The sequence below is a fragment of the Perna viridis genome, chromosome 2 (assembly GCF_037379345.1).
Source record: "Perna viridis isolate PV_CMFRI_1.1 ecotype Kerala chromosome 2, ASM3737934v1, whole genome shotgun sequence".
Taxonomy (NCBI): Eukaryota; Metazoa; Mollusca; class Bivalvia; order Mytilida; family Mytilidae; genus Perna; species Perna viridis.
In genome coordinates, this window is record NC_142446.1 from 68,909,199 (window position 1) to 68,929,454 (window position 20,256).

The following is a 20,256-nucleotide window of genomic DNA, read 5'->3' on the forward strand; positions in this document are numbered from 1 at the left end:
AAAACCTACATTATCTAGCCTTTATCCATTTCAACCTCATTCTACTTTCAGTTTGATTTGGCGGGAAATAATTGTCTGTGTAACAACTTTCTTGGGTTTGTAATAATTTTCATATCATTTCGAGGACTGTTTATCAATTTGAGGTCCCAGATCATATTTTGATTTTTCTTTAGACTTATGTGTTATCCTTATTCTGTGGTGGCATTGAACAGGTGAATATTTTGTAAGCTGTAAACATATTTTCACCACTTAATGAAGTGTTTTTTAGTTAATAACTTTCCCTCGATTGGCTATTTAGTGACAGACCGATAAAAGTAGAGAAACAAATTAACTCTTAAGTCATATAGATTCATAGGGGTCGTCTTTATACTCAAATACACTCAAATATATTCAACTATATGGCAAGCCGATGTGGAATTTATTCCAAATTTATTGATACTAAGGATTAATTATTGATATCAATTAATTTGCATTTATTGATATGAATAAATGATTGATTGATTGTTGGGGTTTAACGCCCGAACAGCAATATTTCAGCTATATTCAGGCGATGAACATGAAGTGGATGATAAAATGAACATGAAATAATGATGAAATGAGAAATGGGATGGGACACAAGGATAATGGGGTTGACAAATTTAGATTGCCACTGGAAATAGGGAGAGGTGGGTAGAGTTGGGCAATTTAGCCTTCTGTGGCAGAGCCCTACGGTGTGATATCTACATCGTGTGAGGAAAGTGGCATCTTTCCTAACACGGTGCACCACTATGGTTTGCGGTCAGGTTTTCCATATTATAGCCTGACTACCCCAGCATGTACATGTAACATGCCAGGGGTACCACATTCCACCACCTGGGGCACACAACCCAGTTGCTCTGTGGGCAGAGTGCCCTAGCCCCCGGCTAGTGTTCTTTTGACCCCTGGACCTGCACGGGATGATATCAATAAATGATTTATCATCATGTTAATAAATATTGATCAACATATTGATAATTAATTATTGATTAATTAATTATCCCCGTGCAGGTCCGGGTGTCAAAAGAATAGGCCTGCAGCAGCGCTAAGCTTGTCGTAAAAAGCGACTAAATAGTGCTCAGAAACCTTGCCGGCGACTACAGAGCAACTGGGATGTGTGCCCCATGTGGTGGAATGGGGTACCCCTAGCGTGTTACATGCTGGCGTTGTCAGGCTATAATATGGAAAACCTGACCGCAAACCATAGTGGTGCACTGTGTTGGGAAAGATGCCACGTTCCTCGCACATTAAAGAACCCTGCTGTGGTGTTCGATAGGAGTAGGAACCTTTGCGCTCTGCCACAGAAGGCTAAATTGCCCGACCCTACCCATCCCTCCCTTTTTCTGGTGGTAATCTAAATTTGTCGACCCTGTTGCCCTTGTGTCCCATCCCTTTTTCATTTCATGTTCATCGTCTGAAATATTGCTGCTTGGACGTTGAACCCCAACAAACAAACAAATTATTGATATCAATAAATGGCTGAATTAATAACGTGTTGACAAAGAGGCCGCCACATAGGTGCTTTATTCGTGATCAGAAAAGTGTATTTCTTATCATTTACAATGTAAGCAAGCGCACAGAAGATTAAAATTAAAGCGCAAAGTTTTCCAGTTGTTGGTGTTTACAATGTATGTCATACTATCAAAACAAAGCATGGCAGGGAGTTTCCAACACTGATCGACCTAATACAGGTGTGTTGGGTCTTGTTCACGCTGAACAAAGGTTAAAAATGTTTATGACAGGTTTTATACTCAGTGTTCCATCTGTCAAGGGCGGAGGGGTGCAATTTTAAGCACACGGATTTGTTTCATATAAAAAAATTGGTGGTAAGGAAGAGGAGGTTGCCAACAATCAGGGGCTGCTCTGGCTTTCTAAATTATGTCGCCAGAAAAATCACTAGCTGCTAGTTTTTGTCGCCAATTTTCTGAAATTAAAGCCAAAATGGTTGCCAAAAATTTTTTTTTTCTAATTTTTTTAAATACGACAGTATTAAGTATAGTGATAAATTCATCAAAGTAACCCCTTCATTCATGACACATGTATCCATGATTCATTCTTGATGCATTTATAAAGCAGGTTTTTAGCCCTAGTCTAAGTCAGGATCTAAAACCATTAATCACATTTTGTATGCAAAATATTAAAGTACTACTGCAGATTTTTTCATTGTATTGGTTTAGATGGTGATAAAGCATGAATATTTTGGAAACAATTCTTTTTCCGGACAGAGAAATTAATGTAGAAAGTACTTTATTGGATAATCATGTTCTTAATTTCAAGAAAAATACCCAGAGCTAAGTGTTTAGAACTAATGGACGAGGAGCGTATGTTTAAGTATGATACTAAGTCATTGAATCATATCTTGTCTATACCAGTGAGAGTATTAGACAGTAAGACAGGATTATCAAAGTCTAATGTTTTTTGATGCTGCAGATGTACAGGCATGTGGTCTACACTGTTGTAAAAGATCAATGTTATCATCGGTTGTCATATGGTAGAAGTATTTTTATATCGCTCTTTTGTCATTGCAAGTGGTGGATCTACCAAGTTATTTTTTAGGTGAGCAATGCAACACCGTGTGCCAGCTGGAGCAATAATATTTTGCTTAATAAAAATGTTCGTCCTGGCTTCTGCACTTACTGATTTCAATCCAGGTTTCTTTTTCGGGCAAACAAAGCAAATGGCAATTGACTTCCCAACCTTCAAAATAGGAATTGGGAGAGAATTGGAAGATTTACTTGTATTTGATTTCAGAACGGTGTTTCCATTTTTGCCAGATTATGTCAAGAACTAGAATGCGTTGCAACATTTATTGCAAACAAAGCCATTTTTAGACAGTGTGCTACATGATACATGTACAAGCCAGTCTATACATTTGGAAGTCTACAAGCATACAAGTATCTCAAGTCTCTTATTCTTTTATGACAGTCAAAGCAAACATATATCATAATGGAGGACAGCAGATTTTTTAAAAATGAAAATGTAAGGAAAGATATAAAGTTAATTCAAGTATGAAGAAAAAAGCCTAGTAAAATTTGCATAAATATGGACAAGGACACGGTTAAGAAAAGTGAATACACGTATGTGGACAGGTGGTTAAAACAAAATATATCTGATGCAATAACTGAATAAATATATAAGAACATATATTTGATAATAAAGTAATGCATGGAGTAAATGAAACAAAATGATAAAAGCTCTATGACTTTCAGGTATGTATCTACTCCACGTGTTGTAAGGTGTAATAAGGTTTCACGGATAGCCAGGTGTATTGTGATGTGCTAGTATGTTAGGTCACACAGCTTTTATACCTTGGTCATATAAATATTTTTGTGTTTTCAGGAGGGAACCACTTCTGGCAAAATATATAGGAAGATATTTCTTATTCATTATTGTTCATAAAAAAATCAAGTTTTGTGGAATTCATCCACAAGAAAATGTCAGAACTTTTGTCTTCTCTGTATTTAATTTCAATTGCCAATTTTCACAATAAATAGTGAATTTATTCAACAAAACCTGTCACATGTATATGTATATGATGCCCTATATACATGAAATGTACTGTTACAGATTTTTTACATGGCACTGACATTTTTTCATTTAAGAAAAAAAAAATATAACAAAAATATATATATCAATATATTGTATACATGTGTGTTTGTTGGGGGTATAATTGTTCTGTTATTTGCATTATTAGATAATTGAGACCAAACATATTTCATTGGAAACTAATCGGGTCGTAAATTTTGAAGAAGAAAAAACAACAACAAAACCCAAGCTGTGTTGTGCCCTTATAGTGAATTACTTTCTCAAGGGAATGGGACTCTTCAACCGTAATTATATAATTTATTCTAATACTTAAAAATTATTATTATATATACTATTGATAAATTAAGCATGTCGTAGAAGTAAACTGTTTCAATTTCATACTGAATAATATAGCAGAATACACACATAGACCCGTTTGGTAACAAAATATAGTGTATATTACGGGTATCTTGTTTACCGTTGTCATGTGCCGAAATCGATAAGTACCAAAATGACAATAACATTGGATATTGCCCGGCATGCAAGTCTTCCGGAACAAGGTTGAATAACATGTTAATAAATATAATTATTAACATGTTAATAATAGGTTCTATTTATTGATATTAATGAATGATTTATCAACACGTTAATAAATATTTGTCAACATGTTAATAATTCATCTATTCATTGATATCAATAAATCATTTATGCACATGTTGATAAATATTTATTAACATGTTAATAAGTATTTATTGATATCAATAAATGAAGAATAAATTCCACAACGGCTTGCCATACAAATACACTGAAATTAACATTGAAATGCTGTTAAAATAGTTAGAACAGTTAACTCTATGATAAAATGGAAATTCATTACAATTGATTAATGGCCTGTGGTTGGATCTCTTTTTTGACCTTTATTGCTTGCATTACAATAAACTTGCATGTTGTTCTGTTCATAAGAAGAAGTTATTTGTAGAACAAGTAAGATAGGACACGAGTTCATTATAACCTTATGATATTTACACCATAAAACAAAGCAAACTGACATGTGCTTGTAACATAATAAATTTATGAATCACATATATTTAAAAATATTTGCTCGTCGAGAGAGTCTTGTTCTACCAAATCATAGGTTGCCAATTACTATTCCATCATTGTGTGGTTACCAACTTGTTTCCTCAATTTGTGCTACACCTGAAACAGTACCAAAGTCGTTAATTGGAAGCCGCAGACAACATCTGACCTTGTGTAGAAACTTTTCAGTATTGTCAGACTACAATTTATTGACACAAGACATGCACTGTATGGTACCGGAAATATTACACTGATGGATAGTGAAGAGAGATACAGTAGTCCTGATAATTTGTGGAGACAGAAGTTGGAAGAACAGATAACAACAAATTTTTCAAAATTCTTGAAAGACTGTAAGAAGAAAAAAACATCTACAGAAGTGACATCATCAGATGGAAAGATCACTGTCTCGTGGAAGGCCAGCCGAGTGATGACCAAACCAGAACAAAGGAAAAGAACAAGAAATGAAAGAAAACAAACGAAACGTTAAAATGTTTGATTTATTTAGCTTTTCAACGGATATCATCAATTTCCGTGTGTTTTATTCCGTTCCGTGTCATTTCATTTTTATGCGTAAATTCGCTTGAATTAATGTATGACTACTACTGGAATTAGTTGGGGTGTTGCCCCATCTTAGACGTGTTAGAGAGAACTTATACGGGTAGTTAGGTGAAGAAAGTAAATTGTGTACACGGCTTCTAAAGGAACCTCTTTTAATTAAATTTGCTCAAAGCTACATGTGTTTCAGTGTGGACATATAGAAAGATACATGTATAACGCGCATGTGGCCCTTGCATATGTTTTATAAGTTTCAAGAATGTTTCGCATATTGCTTGTAATCATTTTACGCAACCAACATTATTTAACAATTCAATATTTAGTATTCGTTTAAATTCCTGCCTGACTTGGGATGTCAGAATTTTTTTTTTTTTTTTAATTAAGTCAGAGGCAGAATTCTTGTGCTTTTTTCAAGATTAAGAAATGTAGGAATTTTGTATTCATGGATTTTTTTCTATGAATTTTATCATTATTTTGTGTTTTATTTAAAATATATACAAATTGTATATATATAATATACATGTATTTATAAAATTATTTTTGAATATGAATTATATTCTTTACAGTATTTCAATTTGTAAATACACTATAAAAATGTAATACTAGTAGAATTACATATTTAAAAAAAATAGTACAAAAACCCATCCTTGGTAAATATTTCCATAATTTACGTGTTAAAGAAAGAATTAATTTTATTTAACAGATGTATAATTCATATAACTATACATAAATTATATTTTAAATGGTAATTTAAAAACTTCGGTCCAAACTTTTTTGCAGATGAAATACATGCGTATGAATTAAAACACCAAGTCCCATTAAAGCAGCTGCTTTGAAATACTAAAAAGAGATTTGGATGTGTTCATTTCAAATTACATTCTGCTCAAGAATCAATAAAGATTTCCTTAGAGGGGCTGTTGGAATGAAATGTTCTATCAGTTACATGTATCCACCAATTGAACTGGTGGACGTTTAATATGGTGAACATTCAGAAGTTGGAAGTTGAATACTGTAAAAAATTTTCTGAATTTCATCTCTGTTAAGGGGAAGTTGTATTTATTTAATAGAGGTCAGTAGTGTTTATCAATTATCTTGCATGGCAAAATTTTTCCATCTTTTTGGCAAGGCTGTCCTACCTCACTTCTATTGCATATTCCTTAGCTGGTGTATGTCAATATATGGAGGCTGAAAAATATAGTGTGCCATCTTTTTGCATTTTCCTGTTTTTGTTTTTTCACAAATGATTATAATTTTTCATCAAAAGTACGGGGTGAATATCAAGCTGTGACACAAAAACTTGTTTTTTAGGAATGACAGTATTTTCATGAAAAACAATGCTTGAGAAAAGAGGTCTATTTTATGAATTCAAAATTAACATGGAAGTAGAAGAAGTCTATTTTTTGGTTTAAACTGTTCTGGTGTACCAAAATTAGTGCCTATTTTTCTAAAATGGACCTAAAAATTATTTATGACATTTTCTTAATGGAAAAATTTGGTCAAATGTTAAATTGAATATCCTTATTTGAAAAAAAAAAAAAAAAAATCATGAAAATTTAAGGTTGACTATAGAAGCCTTTTGGGCAAAGAATACAAGACTGAGATTTATGGTCCTAACTCTCCGGTTTGAAAATAGTGGAGCGTGAGAGAGGACACTTTTACATGTAGCATGTTTTTTTCAACCTAAAAGGGGCGTTATTCTTAGTTTTAGGTTGGACAATGTGTGAACAGACTGTGTCGCATCATATTTTGTGAATGTTTTACCGTATTAGTGCATGCATGACACCTCTCTTTTTCACTTGCATTATGATAAAATAATGAAATCTAATAAATAAATCATCACCTATTTGACCTTGATAACCTTCATCTCTCTAATTTATATGTATGTTTACATTTTTTAGTTAACAATTGGAAATGCAGGCATTTTTAACTGGCAAATCTGGAATTACCAAGACCAAAGAAAAGCCCTCTCGAAAAGAATCTTCTAAAGAAACAAGTAAACACATTCCATGGGTCGAGAAATAGTAAGTAATAATAGTAGTATCCATTGCGTTCTTTGTCTAAATATCAGCACTGTGAAATCTCTGTTGATACAAATTAACAAAATTGTTAAATTTGAACATCCCACCACACTACACCTTTTAATTTCAGCATTGTGGAAGTCTCTAACAAGATAATTCATATTTTTACACCCCCTAAAATAATAAGACCTTGTAGTTTATATGTTTTCTATGTTCCTCATGTACATTTGTTTGTTAGTTTTAACCGTCATGATTTGGTAGCTGGATGGTATTTAAAGAACCCCTCAACTGAATGTTTTTTAACATAAAAAAATCGATACTATTAACAGTACGACATTTTTCATGAGATGAGGCCTTTCTTTATTTACAATGTGTTAGTGATAAACCGTCACTTCCTTAGTTCCTGATGTAATAGACCCAATGTTTACATGTATATATAAAGCATTCTTGTTAAAAAGATTTTTGGTAAAAGTTATTTTGGGCTGTGTTTACCAATTTAGAGTTGTCTCCTTTTAAAAAAATGAAAGTCCATTCCACTTACTGTTCTGTACAATTAAAAAAACATATTTGAATTTTATCATCATGAATATGTGATCTTATGACCTATGAAACACCTGCATGATTCTTAGATAAACAACTACTTGTACATGTATGAAATTAAACATTATGTACTGGTATAAATTCCAAATACAGTGACATTGGTTTATTTCTTTATAGACATATTGTCCTACTTGATTTGATTTTTAAATTCAAACTCTGATTTAATATTGGGCCAAAAAATGAAGGACTAGTCTTGTTTCCTGCCACCAGCAAGGTAAAAAAAATAGGGTAGGTATATGTAGGTAGGGTAATTATTTTATTTTTCAAAAACATTTTACATTGAGTGAATGGGGAAACAAGCTAGACTTTAACAGTGCTTGAGACGAAATGGCCATAAAATGTTTACGGTAGGTAGGGTTGTAGGAAACAGACATACATGTATTTTTAGTGTTGGGCAACTAACTTCATTTGCTTGTAGGTCCAACTTGTATGAATGCATCATTTAGCATTTAAGTTGTTCATAAACTTTTAACATTTTACTCAACTTTGTAAAAAATCTTCCGATTTCCAGTCATGTTTTTTTTTAAATTGACTATTTTTCTGTTTTTCTGGTAAAATTACAATGTATTACCAATGTTGGATATTAAAAACAAACATTTTGTAAGCATTAAGTTTTTTGCAGTAATGTGTTACACAATAAATTATAAGTTCTATTACATTATGTTGGTCAAGATTCTTGTGATTAAAATACTCATGCACCATTGCTACATGTAGGTTTAAGTTGAATGAAAAGTTAAAACCCTAAGTGTACAGAATTACACTTAATAACATTCATTAGTGGTGGAGGGATGGAATAAGCCTCACTCTAACCATATATTAAGGTTAACACTGACATAACACAAGCAAAAGTAACCCAAGGCTAATAAGGTCTGATAAACATTGGGTTGTTGTTTAATTAAACAGATTAATGTTGATAGGATGTTGACTGCTCGATATGGCTTTTCCTGCTAATTGTTTGTTGAATTCTTGATTTCATGGCTCCACATCGCCCACAAAAATAAATACCCACAAATAATAATGAAACCATAGTAAGTATTGCATTGTCTATGCGTAGGTGAATGCTAAAGGCTCCATTTGAACATGGTCAAAATCAGACTAGAGTTATATCAAGGCCTTCTCTAAATGAAATTTGCTTTTTTATAAGTTGTTTTTTGTTATTTTTGATTTCAAGAAATGCTGGGATTTATTTTAAAAGTACATGTAGAGGCATAAGTGAACAATCAGGTTTTGTTGGTTTCATGATATTTTGTATATATATATTTTTCTCTTTTCTCATGAGTCATGATTCTGTTAATTTCAGTCGACCAAAATGTGTAGACGATGTTGCTTACCAGGATGAAGTGGTAGCTGTTCTAAAAAAATCACTACAAAATGCTGATGTAGGTATACATCATATAAATCAAGTATTGCATTAGTTGCCTTTTGCTTTCACCAACATTCATAAAAGTGTAAAGCCTTATGACAGGACATCGGTCCTGCAAGTTCAGAATGTTATGTGTGTAATGATTTTTTCATGATTAAAAAAAAAATTTGCAAATATGTAATTTGTGTAATGGCATGGTGCTGTTATCGTCCATGTCATGCTGGTCTGTAGAAACTGAGTTTTCATGCAATTACTTTAGCATCAGTTATTTGATCTTTGTACAATTTTATACCAAGGTTCCAAACCACAAAAAGAAGGTTGGTATTGATTTTGGGGGTTATGGCCCTTACTATTTTTTAATTTGGGGCCTAAGAGTCTAAAAACTAGGATTTTATCGAATTCAACTACATGTATAAAACTCAAGTGAAATTATATAATGGAGGTTTTTGTTATTGTTCCACAATATTCTATACCACAAAGGTCAAACTTGTATTGATTTTGGGGGATTAAGACTGGACCCTTCTAGGATAGAAGGGCTAAAAAAGGCTGGAAAGAATCATTTTCCTGATGTCTAATTAACTTGACTATTCAGTCTATTGGTGAATGGATTTCTTTGAAAGGAAGGCTGGAAGTGATTTCTGGGATTGTGACAAGTGGATTAAGTAAAAGGGGCCAGAAACAATGATTTTTTTATGTCTGGATAATAACTTTACTATGAGTATATGGATCTGTTTTAAATTGTACCACAAAGTGCCATACCCCAAAGGAAGGTATGGATATATATTTTGGAGGTTGTGATTTGTAGGAATTAGGGACAAAAAACTTCCTTTCTTTGGGATACCCATCTCTTACTGTTTGCACCTCCATCACCATTGAATAGAATTGAATGAACCTTTCACAGAGTCTTTATTACATATTCCCATTGTGCACCTCTTCCTCCTATTTCAGAGTTTGATTAAAATTATATTCAGGGGTATCACATAGCAAAACATGGACTTAGTTATTTATGTGGACATGGGGTACTATTTATGAATATGTGGACATGGGGTACTATTTATGTATATGTGGACATGGGGTATTATTTATGTATATGTGGACATGGGGTACTATTTATGTATATGCGGACATGGGGTACTATTTATGTATATGCGGACATGGGGTACTATTTATGTATATGCGGACATGGGGTACCCATCTCTTTTCTGTTACTCCTCCTACAACACTGAATAGAACTTAATAAAACTTTCACAGAATCTTAATTACATAATACAACTGTGCGCATTCTTTTTCGTCTTTTGATCCAAATCAATTTGGTGAACAAAACATTGTTCTAGGATTCCACTTTTCCGTCACCTGGGGCAAGGGCAATTTGGGTGTAGGAAAATTGATTATTGTGCCCAATTTTCCCTTCGATCAGTAGGAAGTTCAAATTTTTCAAAGGATTTGTTAAGTTTGGAAAGCAAACTTCAAGTATGGGAAAGTTAATCTTCATTTAGAGTTTTCCTGTGGAAATTTTTAAATTTTGAAAAATCCTAGATCACTGCAAAAAGTGTATGTTATATAAAATGGGGTAAAGGAGGGAGGGGTATAAATTAAGTGATCATTGCTTACATGTATTGTTTTTCTAGTTTTTAAGAAGTACATTTTGTACTAAATAGAATACTTGAATAGTGAAATCTGTTACTGTGAAAGTACTTTAATTTGTGGATACCAATTTTTGTGGATTAGGAAAGAAACACAAGTGTATTCTTGAATTGTAGTTTTGAGGTTTTCAGTGTGCACATAAATGGAAATCACCTTTTCGATGGGAACCAAATTTTGTGGTTTGACCTACCCATGAAAACCACAAAAAATCAGGATTTTACATATCATTTTAAAAAACAGTACAACCATAAATACTGAATGTCTTGATGTAGTATAAACAAGTTTCTGTTCATTAACAATGTTTATTCACAGTTACCTAACTTGTTGTTCTATGGCCCACCTGGCACTGGAAAGACATCTACTATCCTGGCAGCATCCAGGGAGCTCTTTGGGTAAGGATTTTATTGATGATTTTTATGCTTTTAATGACATTAAAATGACAATTTCAAGTAAATGGTATTTTTTCTTCAAGGTTATAAGTTTAAACACAATAATTTAGCGTATTTATTTTAATTAATTAATTAATTTTTATAGTATATTCTAAACAATGAAATTAATACCATTTAGACATATCATACATGCATCACCAGAATGGAAGAACATAAGAAACAAACACAAGAAAATTGATTTAGGGCATCTTCATTACAGACAACAAAAATATAGGCAAGAGGCAAGACAATATACATATATGATATTAGCAGGAACAGAAATTTCTTTAGGCCTTACGATACAAAACAAAAGTATACAGATTTCACTATTCTGATTTTATTGCTCATATTATTCTATAATGCTTGTAATATTGTATGATTTTTGTTTCTATTTTTAGAGACATGTATAAGCAGAGAGTACTTGAACTAAATGCATCTGATGAGAGAGGAATTGATGTTGTCAGAGAAAAAGTCAAAACTTTTGCTCAACTCACAGCAAGTGGAACTAGACCTGAGTAAGTCTTGGGGTTTTTATTAGTCATGGATTTTAAACACTCATCTTTTGAACAACATATTATGGTATTTCTGTCCTTTTATTTATCAATTAATACAATTCTTGAATGATTTACTGGTATTGAAATATACTTAAGGGATTTCACTAATTTCTTTTAAAAGAAAATCTGTCTGTATGGAACCCATGGGCTTTTTTTTTTTTTGGCAAATATCTATAAAACTTCACTCATTCTCTTTCAGAAAAAAAATTCAGAAGGGTTAAAGGAGTCACTCGGTTTGTTTTTCCATCCATTTGTCTATCTGCATTGTTGTCATCCATAAACCTTGTAAGCACAACTCTTCCTAAAATATTTTAAGCTACTATGAAGATTGGGCCTCATATAGTGGTGTGCATGAATAAAGACAATTATAGTCAGAGAATTTTCAGTGGAGATACCAAACTTCTGGATTTGGCAAAATAGATATATATGTGTGTGTTTATGGCACCCCAACCGACCCTATTTTCCAACGGCGACCTTATCATTTTTATTGGAAAAATCGGCAGAAAATGAAAATTCTGCAAATTTTTCTGCATTCGCATCCGGTTTTGTCTATTACAAATTCAAACAAACATGGCGACCTATGAGTCCAATCTGTAGCCGGGTAGTTCTATAATATAAAAACATACATTTTATGTTTATTTTCCAAGTTGCATTGGATATTAATAGAATAATTAATTGGAAAGCGTGAATAACCAAATTTTATCAAGAGTGCCAAAGAACGCATAGATTGAAAGAGTGTGTAGAACTGGTATTTTGCACAAGTTAAATCCTCGGGCGTTCTTGGTAGGAGTGATTGTATTTTGGTTATTCACAATAATCAATTGATTAATCTATTATAAAAAAATTTCTTCATAATTTATAAATATTTTCAACATGATGTTTAAATTCTGTGATTGGCGGATGGATGTCAAAGTTGTGAGAAAGTTTGAGAGTGAAATCACAGAATTTATTTCAGTTTGTATTATTGAAAATTATTTACACCGGGTACATTCAATAAAACACCACTATCTGTATAATGATTTCATTTGTTGTTTATAGTCAAAATGATTTTTAGCTTGTCTCTAAATACCTAACATAATTTGATTTGCAGTAATATCAGACACAACAAAATAACTTGTGCATTTTACATGCATACATGAACATTTGTACCTTTCTTTATACTTTTTGTTCATTGATGAAGACAAGGAAGTTATCTTTAAAATTTAAATGATAAAACATAGTCATGTTGACAGATATTTTTTATTCACTGAAATAGAACAACTCATCAATACACATGCCTCTACTAAATCTGGATCTACAGATTCACACTTAAAATTCAAAATTAAATCAATCCTAGAATGATTTTAATACATTGGTGCATGAACAAGATGTTGCAAATAACAACTATTATTGACTTGGCAATAAAACTGTTACTAAACATCAGAGAAACATTTTAAGTATCTGAGTATCTGATATCTTCAACAGAAATACAAATATACAAACATAGTTTAAAAAAATGAAATCAACCTACCAACCCTACTTTTTTTTCAGCAGGGTACAGTAAACTCGCATATATATTTTTTTGGGGCTTATGCTATGGCATGCAACTTATACCTTTAAACTCACTCACAGTGCTCATCAAATTCATACCACTAGTAGGTTGGCAGGAAATATGTAGATTTTTTTAATAGGATACTGTATGGCAAATTTTAGCAGGGTGCCAATTTTGGCATATTTTAGCAGTCTGTCTAAAAAGGCCAAAATACATTCAACCAAATGTTTACTCTAGGCAAAGTACTTTGTGCACCACTAACCATATGCCATAATTGTTTGTGTTTCTTTTTGTCTAATAATTGCCAATTTTGCACAGGCCAAAAAAATGGCCATTCAGTATTTGAACTGGGATGTATTTCTCTTTAAAAAATTTAATTTCTTCCATGTTGAAACTTGTAATTAATACAAGAATTCATGTTAGTAAAACATGAAATAATTGAAACCCTCACATGTATTGTGTATAATTTAAAAATTAAGTTTCACCTCTTTTCAGTGGTAAACCATGTCCTCCGTTCAAAATAGTCATCCTTGATGAAGCTGACTCAATGACAAGGCCTGCTCAGGTATGGTTAAAATTATTATTATTTTGGTAGACAGGATTTTGCACCTCCCATATGGCATGACCTGACTAGGGTGTGTAAAGTGTTAAAAGTTGTAGCGGTATGAATATTTAAGGTGTTACTATAGTTCATATGCATACAGAAAAAAGGGAAAATTTCAGTATAAACTAGGGAGTTATATGTTACTCTTTATTTACTGAAAATTTATTGTAAGTTGCTTCATAGTCCCTGTTTGTAAAGAAAAAAAAACTTTTGTTTCATGACATTTCAAAAGGATATTAATTGCCTTGATTGTTTCAGTTTGTTGTATAGTTTCTGTATCACTATTTGCTGGTAAAAATTTTGTCATCAATTAATGATCACATTGGGAGGGGGTATGGGTCTTCGCATTAAAAATACAAAGATGACTGGAAAAGTAGGGAGGCATGGGTCAGTGGCCCATTTTTTGCAAGGAAATAATGCATTATTCATATTATTGGCCCATTTTAATCTTTGAAATCACCCATTTCATGTCACAAGGATAGGTCATTGACCCAGTATGAGAAAAATAGGGAGTTACCTCTGAGCACTTGGTAGTGCATGTAAGGCATTGAATAAATGTCCATGGCCTGCAAAGTAAATGCATTAAATTCACAAATGACTGCTATGAAACGGACATGATTTTTTTCCGCTTTTTAGTGGAATTCCGCTATTTCAAATCGGATTTTACTGTTAGGATTCTTTTCTTACTCTATATTACTAGATTTTTTCAATTTCCGCTTATAAAATCATGTCTGTATGATAACAATGTGAATCAAACCATTCTTGACTGGTAGACATGATTTTCTCCTGCTTTAATGCAGAATTCAGCTTTTTCAAACCCAAATTTTCCTTTATGATTCTATTGTTACTGTATATTTCTGATTTTGCCAATTTTAGCTTTGTTGACCTTGTATTAAATTCATTATTTAATTATCATTAGCTATAAATTTCAGGCAGCTTTGAGACGTACAATGGAAAAACAGTCTAGGACAACTAGATTCTGCCTGATCTGTAATTATGTCAGTAGAATTATAGAACCCATCACATCAAGATGTGCCAAGTTCAGGTTTAAACCATTAGCAGAGGATATACTAACAAAGAGGCTGAAGGAAATATGCGAGAAAGAAAATATTAGATGTGAAGATGAGGTAAATAATGAGGCATTATATAAAGTTTACCGTAAACATATTTTTGGTTTCAAAAATAGATTATTTAAAGTGTTAAAAATCAATTTAAGGGCTACTTTTTGCAAGCTTAACTGATCACTGCAAAAATAGAAAAAATTACTACACCATGAAAATTTATACATTTTAATACAGTAGTAAACAGATATTTTATTTGATTAACTTGTTGACACAGTTTTGGGAGTCATACTTACAGATGTGTTGTTCCTTCTGTTAGATAGCACATGAAATGTCAGATCATCATGTTAGACTAGTTCATATAGGTGTCTGTTAGACAGGAAAAATTGCAAAATATCTTTTTCATTTATGTTTCTGAACATATGATAAACTTGTTTTTCATGTGATTGTTTTTATGCTTGGACCACCATGAAAAACGTAGGTAAAACATGTTTTCAATTAAAATATAAATATATGATACTCGCTCATTAGGATATTAATAGGTATACAAATGATCCTGATGATTTTGAACATTAAAGGTGTATATTTTCCTTTGATCTAGGGCAAAATATGCAGTTAATCAGTTAAAATGGCAAAATAGCAATATATTTCAATACTGGTCCTAAACATATGTTCCTGTCAACAGTGTATGATTGAACACATGTTCTCATCCTGAAATACATGAAATATCGGTGCCATAGGACATTGAACCACAATTCATCCATCAGTCGACAAATGGGATAGGACACAAATTGATAAAGAAGTCTTTTCCAATGAAATACAGTTTTTTTTTACAATATTAAACAGAGCATTCTATGAAATTAGATAAATTTAAAAAGTTAGATTAATTGATTTTTAGTCTGTGATTTTTGTTCTGGGGTATATGGTAGCAGAATTGGCAGTTTTCATTTTTACAATGTATTTACCACCGATTTTGCCAATATTCACTTTTCCATTCCTCTTGTATTTCTTTGTTAATTATCATAGTTATCTTTTTGATTTATAATGAGGTTCAATGTCAAAGTTAAATCTTTCAGGCAGTTCATGGATTGATGTACACATCAGAGGGAGATCTTAGAAAGGCTATAACATATCTCCAGAGTGCTGCCAGACTTAAAGGAGAGGAGGAAATTACTAAAAAAGATATTTATGAAATAGCTGGTGTAAGTTCTTAGTATGGATGAACTGAGAATTAGAAAAGGATCCATACAAACTATCTTTTTTGTATATACCCCGCTCCAAAGGATAGGGGTATACTGTTTTACTCTTGTTCATGTTTTTTATTTCTGAATGGACATGTCATATTATAGTGTTCTGGAATTCTTATTTGCTGTCACCTGAAGTAAGTGAAATTTCTGTGAAGTGAAGATATTTGTTTTTGTCCTGTTCACTTTGTCAAGGGGAAAACTGGATTTGTCAAGTTAGAGAAGAGGTATTGTTTGGGGAAAAGTTATCTCCATTTGGAACATTCCAGTGGAAATCTGAAATTAAAAAAATAATTGAAAAAATAAATCATTTCATCATGTTATGAACCATTGTAAACGAAACACCTATCTCAACATAAACATACAGTCTAAAGGGCTTCGGTTATGGTAGGTTTTACTCTGTTCTCACGCTTTATTTTCGTGTTCAGGTAATCCATGATGAAGTTGTATTTTTGTGCTCAGGTAATCCATGATGAAGTAATTGACAGACTGGTAGAAGTATGTAGCACCGACTCTTATGAGAAGTTAGAAGAAGAAGTTAAGGTTTGTGTAAAGTTAAATGTATATTGTACCTTGATTCCATCAATATGGAAACGTTTTGATTAAGTACCAGCCCATTTAAAATTCAGACACTGTCCAAATTTAAGTGATTAATGGTGAAGAAAAAGCCACTGAACAACGCTGCTTTTTCCATCTACATTTACATATTTTAACATAACAGTTGTCCTTTCTAAATTCAACTCTGGTTTTTTTTGTTGTTTTTTTTTTTGAGAAAATCATACATTCATATCCCACTGAAATTTTCCCCAAATTAGGAATTAATGTGCCTTATTTTGGTGTGTGTTATGAGCACATTTTTACATAGAAAATATTTCTTGAACATGGGGCTGCATGATATGCATTAATATATAATAATTGGCCATGAAATAAAAGATTTTGGTGCAAGAAAAGACATTGCTCATGGTAAACAAACAAACCAGATGTAAAAGAAATTTTTATCTAATAATCAAATACCAAATACATATTTTAGTATTGAATTTTTAGGAATATTTTCTTCAAATCATGTTCAAATGTTATAGTAACATGTTTCGAACAAAGGTTGTACTATATTTCCTTCTTTTAAAACATGGTTAGAGATTAAAATGAAACAACTAAAAACCAAACAGTAACAAAGTGCTTTTTGTCAAACTCTCCTTATCAAATGCTTTTACAGCTGAAAATGATTATTTTGATACTTATTTTGATTGTTTAATACAATTTTATTTCTTAAAAGTATGTTTTTAAATGAAAAATGTGATATTTGAGCTACAACCAAAACTGGAAATGTCCTGACTTTCGATTTTGTTGTATTCTGTATCATACAGACATATTTAAATGAGTTGATGTCACATGATTTAGTTGTGACCTATCATTGTAGTGTAGCCTGCCCACATGGGTTTTTGTCTTTCTTTACATCAATTGTTAAAATTATTTTGAAGATTTATAAAATCAGACTATAGTCATATGATTCTCATATGTAAATATTGGCTGCTATTAAACATGATCATATTTTTCTCATGTGTTTCTTTTCGGCAGTTTACCATGTGCAGCCAATTAATACAATCTTAGACATAAATTTCAGGGCTCCATATTATTAGAAGAGTATATTCTTTCTTTTTTCTTTTTTTTTTTCAGAACACAATGATGGAAGGTCATTCTGGAATGCAGGTCATAACCCAATTACATGATAAACTAGTAGAAATGGAGTCACTCACAGATAAACAGAAATCTGTTATTCTTGATAAGTTAGCTGTAAGTAAAAGGCATGGATTCATAAGGGAGCATACCCTGTGTATGCCCACCCATCCCTAAAGTCTGGGAAAGAAATTTGCATGAAACTTGATTTTCCCAAGTTGAACCCGTAGAGTTTTCTTGCCTTGTTTCGCCTGGCTTTTAATTTGATTAACACTCTTAATGAAAGTCCTGAATCAGCCCTCGAGTAAAACGAGGTGTGTTGAAGTTTCAGAATCAAATGAAATGAATGACAATGTCCATGTCCAATTTCCTTTTGAAAGAGTTCAAATATGAGAACATTGTATGCTTTGTATTGTTAGAAGGAAGCCAATAACTCTTACAGTTGTTTTTTGTTGCTTTTTTTTTTTTTTTAGTTTTTTTTTTGTTGAGAAATATACAATGAGTTCCTCTAAACTTTCTCCTACAACATTTCCTATCTGTTAACTCTCCTTTCCCACATTAGAGAAGACTCCAACACAATCATTGAAAAATTTAGAATCTCCCACATTAAAATGTTAAGATTTGTGGGAGAAATTTGGTTACAATTACTATATTTTCATTGAAAAATAATATTGAATAATTGAATTTTTACATTAAAAATATGCTTTTATGTTCAAATTTTCCACATGAGACACTGTCAGTGAGGTAGCATCTCCCTCATGAACTATTCCAAAGGTTAATAGGTATGCATTTTAACAATAGGATGAAATAAAATATCCCAAAATGTTATAGCTTTCGAAAACATTTTTTTTGGGGGGGGGTCATAAAATATTTCAAGAAAGTTATTGTGAGGGAGGTGGGGGGACACCTTTATTAAAATTTTGATGGGTGCTTAATATTATGAACTTGGATTTAGTGATGAAAAAAATTAATCAATTGTAATTGTATGCATGGTGGGGTTAAATAAAAAGTGCCTCTTGATCCCCCTCTACATTCATTTCTGGAATTGCCGTCAGATATTTACAAGTCGGAGGTTTGACTATAAGATTTTCTAATTTTTATACAGATGTGTAAAACTTATTGACGTACAAGCGAAAATAAACTTTTTATCACATTATGTTATTATTTTTAGGTTGTTGACAAGTGTTTAATTGATGGGGCTGACGAATACTTACAACTGATGGCTTTGTTTTCAACGATGATGCAACAGATTTGTCATGGCGATAAATGATGCTCTCATTCTCACTAGGATTTACGAATAATACAGATTGCAATCTTTGTAAGATCATTGATAATGAATGTACATTATGATGGACATTTATTTTTACCCCACAAAGTATGTAGCAATGAACTTTGAACCAGTGTCCATTGGACTATTTTCCAGTTGACTCTTGTGAGGGAACATTATTAAATGCTGCGAGTATTTTGATGCAATGCTACAGAGGAATCATATGATGATTATTTTAAACACTTGAAGAAACTTGTGACGATAGTGAATAGATATATTATAGGTTATTTATATAAATTGATACACTTCAATTCCAGTTGGTTTTTATACACCAGTATTATCATAGAGCTCATCTATTGATAAAATTACCACCTTCCTCATATTCTTTTTAATGGCCCATTTCTTAGCAGGAGAGTGTTTAACAGCAAATTAGTTTCAATATTTCATGAATTGTAGCCATTTAATTTTTTTGGTATATTACCTCTACATTTTTTACAGCTTTCATTATACCTCTGCTAACAAAGTCGAGTGGGTTTAAGAAATCACATCTGTCAACATTTCTTGTAAGCGCAACTCCTTTGATACTCCTCAATCTATTTTGATGAAATTTAATAGGAAGATTGAGCATTGTATATGAATATAATTACTGCTTGTGGACTCCAAAGGAAGATAATTGAACTTTTGTGTAGAGAATTCTGTAGTGAACTTTCTCACAGTACTTCTCATTTCTCATATTTCATTTCCATATACTATTTGAAGATGATCCAATTTGGATACTATACTGTTGTACATCAGCTTTCATATCCTTCAATAACTTAATGTCATTGAGGGATTTTAACATTTATTTTGGTATAATGTCTTCATGTCTGGCTTCAAGGAGAGAATTTCTCATTTTTCATTGTATTTGTTTTGCCTGTGATGGAAAGAGAGACTATGTTATTGCTTTTACGGCATTGGCGTCCATAGTATTATTTTGTTATGTTTTCTATTAAGTCAGTTTAATATGAACCACTTGTGCTAGGTCAACCGTAAGTGGTATGCAGTTGCATTCGTATCGCTATATCACAATTCTGTAAATGTTTCTTGCAAATGCCCT

General features: G+C 32.1%; 1 protein-coding gene across 2 annotated transcripts; it reads left to right on the forward strand.

Annotated features, from left to right (window-relative positions):
- The first annotated feature begins 10 nt into the window (after positions 1 to 10).
- On the forward strand, positions 11 to 19,471 carry LOC148626680 (replication factor C subunit 4-like). 2 transcript variants are annotated; one of them, XM_088570860.1, is made up of 11 exons: positions 11 to 95; positions 7,071 to 7,193; positions 9,091 to 9,169; positions 11,110 to 11,189; positions 11,624 to 11,740; positions 13,806 to 13,875; positions 14,847 to 15,041; positions 16,052 to 16,177; positions 16,682 to 16,762; positions 17,894 to 18,010; positions 19,065 to 19,471. In XM_088570860.1, exons 2-11 carry the CDS (start codon positions 7,084 to 7,086, stop codon positions 19,161 to 19,163), a joined length of 1,074 nt encoding a protein of 357 aa, XP_088426986.1. In that variant the 5' UTR covers positions 11 to 95; positions 7,071 to 7,083; the 3' UTR covers positions 19,164 to 19,471. The 2 variants fall into 2 exon arrangements, with proteins under 2 accessions (XP_088426986.1, XP_088426987.1); XM_088570861.1 differs by having other exon boundaries at positions 74 to 212.
- The last annotated feature ends 785 nt before the right edge of the window (positions 19,472 to 20,256 follow it).

Excerpts from the sequence above, each read along its gene's own strand:
- LOC148626680 (XM_088570860.1), top strand. The coding sequence starts at position 7,084 with ATGCAGGCATTTTTAACTGGCAAATCTGGAATTACCAAGACCAAAGAA. Across the intron at positions 11,741-13,805 it reads GCAAGTGGAACTAGACCTGA|TGGTAAACCATGTCCTCCGT; the intron begins GTAAGTCTTGGG and ends ACCTCTTTTCAG. Across the intron at positions 18,011-19,064 it reads TTATTCTTGATAAGTTAGCT|GTTGTTGACAAGTGTTTAAT; the intron begins GTAAGTAAAAGG and ends TATTATTTTTAG.